We start from the raw sequence: 5,375 nt of genomic DNA, 5'->3' as shown, positions 1-5,375 counted from the left end.
GAGCACCGACCGGTGTTCTCAAGGCCTAAGGGAAGGGAGCACCATATCGGTGCTCCAAATGGAAGGGAGCATCAAGTGCTCTTTGGGGCTCCCCAAAGGAGCTCCAATTCTCCCCATTTTGTTAGGGTTTTTTTTAATTAATAAAATAATAAAATTATATAATAATAATTTTAAAAAATAATTAAAAGTAAAATTATTTTTTTACCGTTGTCACATCAGTAAGTTGACAAAAATATTAATGGTTGACTAACGGCTGAACCTACGTGTCCAGTGAAAAATATTTTTTTAGGGCAAGATGTCTTTACCGAAAACTAATAGACCTTTTATGTAATTTCGATTAAAACTTAAGGAGATAAATGTATTTTATTATATTTTTTAAGGTAATTTTTTAAATTGTAAAAAAATATTTTTTTCTAATCAACTTTTTTTTTTATTCTTAACAACTTGAAATAACCATTATCTAAACGGACGTTGGCAATAGTTATTCAGGCCCTTCTTAAAATGGTTATTTCGAAAAATAACTATTATATTAAACCAAATGTAATTTTACTTTAAAAATAAAAATAAGAGAAACCAAATGTAATTTTATCTTAAAAATAAAAATAAGAGAAAAACGCTTATTTCATTCTCTAACCAACGCGCCCTTAGAAATCATTGGTTGTTTAAAACGTCAAATTGGCTATTGAAAAAAAAAAAAAATGACAGTGCATTAATGTTAGCTTTGCCCTTGCCTGTTTCAGCCTTGTGTCATATTAATGGCCTTTTTTCTCCTCGGATTCTCTGATAACTCCAAATTCCTTCCCTCTTTTACCAAACATATCGTAAAGGGGCAAGCAACATTCCTCGTGATTATTCAACGTTGGTGGGCTGAATACTTCATCAGCGAGCATGCAATTAACTATCGACTTGTCGCTATTAAAAATCATTATTTTGTGCAGGGACAGGTACCAGCAATACACAATCATTCAAAAAAATCAGCACTTTTCACAAATTCACCCGACTAATTGATCTTTATTTTGTGAATTAAATCTTATTGTTGAATAACTTTTTTTTATTACACAGAGTTTTCACAGTTCAATTTCTTTAAAAAAAAAATTTAGAGCTAATAACATATCGTCTGCAAGGGCTTCTTTCTAAATATTCTTTCTCTAATTTTCTTCTGCTCACTTATTTTTAACATATTATCAACTATTACTCTACTGCACCTATTCTCTTTCACTTGCTTTGTAGTTAAGGAATTACCCCAATCTTCCTTTCCTTTCCATCCTTTTACTTATTTGCAATAGTTCAACTCTCCTCACAGGAATCCCTTCACAAGAATCCCTTTGCAGAAACAAATTAATCGAACGAGGGAGAAACAGCGAATGGGTGTTCACTCGGTGTATTACTCCATCTTGCTACTATGGCTAATACAAACAGCAGCATCGCAAGAACCAGGCGAGCTCGGTTGTCAGAAAAAATGTGGGGATGTTAACATTTCATTTCCATTTGGGATAGAAGCCGGCTGTTTTGCGAATACGTGGTTTAGAGTAACTTGCAAGGAAACTGCTAACGGACTAAAACCTTTCATCAGTCGCATCAATTTGGAGCTTCTGATTTCGACCCCCACAGTTGTGTTGATCAACAATCCAGTAACTTCTGTCAACTGCGGCAATAAAGATAATAACGTCGCCGTTGCTGGAGTCAACCTAACTGACAGTCCATATTCCTTCCCATATAGCTACAATAGGTTCGGGTCTGTAGGTTGCGGCAATTTGGCTACTATTTTTCGTAATCAAACTTATCGTATTGGTGGCTGCCTGCAGCCAAGATGTGGTGACGTGTCTTCCACTTCTAGCTGCCACGGCTCAATTCTTGAAAATCTGAAATCCTATACCGCAACCATATCAGAGATGTATCCTGATCATAAGGACAGCAAGAGATGCAGATCATCTGTTTTCTTGTTTTACTGGGGTATGTTGGATACAGATTCGGCGCTCCTCCTTGACGGTAACGTAAACATTAGTACGACGCATGTTCCTGCAGTGCTCAAGTGGGATACCGTGAAATGCAATTTGGGAGGTCAATATGTAGCTACTCACTATCACAACTATTAACTAGCAATCTTTGACAATGTCTCTTTGTTTTTTGTTTCTTGTTTCGATGACTTTCCTTTTTTTAAAACTACCCAAAAAAGAAATATTTGTGAATTTGTTTGCCTTGATATTAACTTGGTGCAATTTATTTCTTTTTGATAAGCAGACACACGATGCAAAGAATTAAAGGCAGTATCTGATCAGAAGTCTGATTGTACAGTAAGCTGTGGAGAAGTTGATATTGCATACCCATTTGGAATGGATGCCCGCTGTTACATGAATGAGTGGTTCAAAGTAACTTGCAACGAAACCGCCGATGGGAAAAAACCTTTCTTAAGCAGCATCGGTCTGGAACTACTCTCTTCTTCATTTACCTTAGGAAGCGTTCAAGTGAACAATCCTGTAACATATATCCAATGCCAGGATATACATAATAATGGGGTTAGTGTCAACCTAACAGGTAGCCCGTTTTTCTTCTCAATCGACAATTATTTCGTATCTGTAGGTTGCGGCAGTTTGGCTACTATTCTTCACAATCAAACTCATCTTATTGGTGGCTGTCTGCAATCCGGTTGTAGCAATATTGTGACTTCCTACGGTCGCTGCTTTACGAGTATTCCTCAGGGTCTCAGTTCTTTTGTTGCAAACATGACAGAGATTTATCCTAGTAATGGCAGCAATAGATCATGCGGATCTGCTTTCTTGACTGATAAAATTTCATTAATATATTCAAACCGCGTTGACTTAAGCAGTAAGAAAAACTTTTCTACAACACTGCGATGGGGCACACCAAAAGTTGCGCCGTGTAAGTTGAACGAAGGCTCAGAGATCTTATGTAGCCAGGATGAAGAATATTGTTGGACAAACTTGGGCTACGCACATCTATGTGTTTGCAGAATGACAGAGCACACCAACGAGGATTATTACTTTACTAATATATGCGAAGGTATGTACTTGCTTATTTTTTAATAAATTTGTCATATATTAAGTTTTCATTAATAAAAGTCTTTAATTTTTAATTTTTTTGGTTCAGCTTAATTCTTTCATTTTATATTTTTTATTGATAAAAAATATAAAAAATATTTTAAAGTACTTTGAATGAACTAAACTTTTAGATATATATTTTATAAAATTTAATCGATAAAAATATATTTAATAATAGATTTAAAGTTGAAAATTTTTTACTAACAAAAATCAACGTAGGACAACTTAAATAGGATAGAGGGAGTATAACAATATTCCTTGTTTCAAGATAGTGAATTTGCACCAAACTTTGAAGAAAAGAAAAGCAATTAGGTATGAATATAAATTTAGATATAGTAGTTCTTAACATATTTTTATGTGCAAATAACTTTATTTTATTCATTTCATAAATGACAGAACCAAGCAAATGCGCATTTCCTGAATATAATAAGTATTCTAAATATAAGTACTGTCATATGCTTTGTGTGAATGCTCCTGGCAAGTCTTGTTCGCCATGCCCTGCTAGATATCAATATAACCATACCGAAGATGTGTGCAAGCCAAAAGAATATAACTATTCATCACCAACAGTTTTGGCCAAAAAGACTCAAGCTGGGGCGATCATTATAGGTGCGTATTAAATTCTCTTTCAAATTGAAAACATGCACCATTATTGAAATATATTTATGGCTTTTAATTCTTGTTTGAAATTAATGGTTTCAATTTCACCTTTTATATGTATATATCTTTGCGTTGTACAGGTTGTAGCACAAGTATTGGGACACTGTTTGTACTGCTTGGTACATGGAGTATGTACAAAGTACTAAAAAGAAGAAAAAGTAGCAAACTTAAGCAAAAGTACTTTAAAAGGAATGGAGGTTTACTACTGCAACAGCAGTTGTCCAGCAATGAAGGTAATGTTGATCAAATAAAGTTGTTCACCTCAAAGGAATTGGAAAAGGCTACGGAGTATTATAACGAGAATCGAATCCTTGGTCAAGGAGGCCAAGGAATTGTATATAAAGGAATGTTAACGGATGGAAGCATTGTTGCTATTAAGAAGTCTAAAATGGTGGAGGATCAAAAGAAATTAGATGAAAGGATGGTTCAACAATTCATTAATGAGGTGATAATTTTATCACAAATTAACCATAGAAATGTGGTTAAGCTTTTAGGATGTTGCTTGGAAACAAAAGTCCCTTTGTTAGTGTACGAGTTTGTGCCAAATGGAACACTCTCTCAACTCATACACGATAAAAATGAAGAGTTCCCACTGACAAGAAAAATGCGTCTACGTATTGCAACAGAAATAGCGAATGCTTTATCTTATTTGCATTGCTCTGCTTCTATCCCTATTTATCATCGAGATATAAAATCTAGCAACATACTTTTGGATGATAAATATAGAGCAAAGCTGTCAGATTTCGGAACTTCAAGATCAATTGCAATTGAGCAAACTCATTTAACCACTCGAGTTCAAGGAACTTTCGGATATTTGGATCCAGAGTATTTTCGGTCAAGTCAATTTACAGAGAAAAGCGATGTTTATAGTTTTGGAGTTGTTCTCATTGAACTTTTAACGGGACAAAAACCCATCTCCTCAACACAATCAGAGGAAGCGAGAAGCTTGGTAGCCCTTTTTCTACTTTCAATGAATGAGAAATCATTGTTTGATATTCTTGATCCCCAAGTAATGAATGATGGTTCGCAAGAAGAGATTATAGCCGTTGCTCAGTTAGCAAAAAGATGCTTGAACCTTAAGGGACGAAAAAGGCCTACAATGAAACAAGTTGCGATGGAGCTAGAGCGGATTAGAGCATCAGGAGAAGCCAATGTTATTCGACAAAGTGATGATGAAGATTCTGATATAGATGACAAGATCGAACCTTGGGATATGGCTTCTTGTTCAACTAGGTCAGTTATAACTAATACTAGTGTAACTTTCCCATCAGACGCATAATCCTAATTTCCAGCACTCACTAAGCAATCTTCCTTTGGTGTGTACTTTGTGTAATATATCTTCATTGTGTAATACATCTTCATGTTTAGTTGTGGTCATCCTTAATTTAAATAAATTATGAAATAAGTTTTGAAATAAAATGTCATAAAATAAGTTTTTAATTATTAAATTGTTATCTTAATAAAAAAACAATCACATTAATTGTTTATGGTTACATTTATGCCATAATGATTAGCACACCTTAAAAGGCAAACCAGAAGGAAGAGTGTTGGCAGTGATTAGAATATTCATGAATAAGACTTAAATTAAATGAACGAATGGATAGATTAAGGCCCTATGTCTGGAACGGGAATTAAGAAACAAATTACGAAATGCTT

At 34.5% G+C, this 5,375-nt stretch overlaps 1 protein-coding gene across 1 annotated transcript; it reads left to right on the top strand.

Moving 5' to 3' along the window:
- Window positions 1–1,157: 1,157 nt before the first annotated feature.
- On the top strand, window positions 1,158–5,089 carry LOC18602587 (wall-associated receptor kinase-like 1). The gene is made up of 4 exons (XM_018120305.2): window positions 1,158–2,061; window positions 2,242–3,021; window positions 3,456–3,668; window positions 3,800–5,089. The coding sequence occupies exons 1-4, from the start codon at window positions 1,365–1,367 to the stop codon at window positions 4,996–4,998; spliced, it is 2,889 nt and encodes a 962-aa protein (XP_017975794.1). The 5' UTR covers window positions 1,158–1,364; the 3' UTR covers window positions 4,999–5,089.
- The last annotated feature ends 286 nt before the right edge of the window (window positions 5,090–5,375 follow it).

This window comes from Theobroma cacao, chromosome 4 (genome assembly GCF_053813885.1).
Source record: "Theobroma cacao isolate CCN51 chromosome 4, ASM5381388v1, whole genome shotgun sequence".
In the NCBI taxonomy this organism is placed as follows: Eukaryota; Viridiplantae; Streptophyta; class Magnoliopsida; order Malvales; family Malvaceae; genus Theobroma; species Theobroma cacao.
This window is presented reverse-complemented; position numbering and strand designations above follow the sequence as displayed.

Bases quoted from the DNA above. Each gene is read 5' to 3' on its own strand.
- LOC18602587 (XM_018120305.2), top strand. From the start codon at position 1,365: ATGGGTGTTCACTCGGTGTATTACTCCATCTTGCTACTATGGCTAATA. The intron at 2,062-2,241 runs GTCAATATGTAG...TTTGATAAGCAG, and splicing joins CGTGAAATGCAATTTGGGAG to ACACACGATGCAAAGAATTA. The intron at 3,022-3,455 runs GTATGTACTTGC...CATAAATGACAG, and splicing joins CTTTACTAATATATGCGAAG to AACCAAGCAAATGCGCATTT.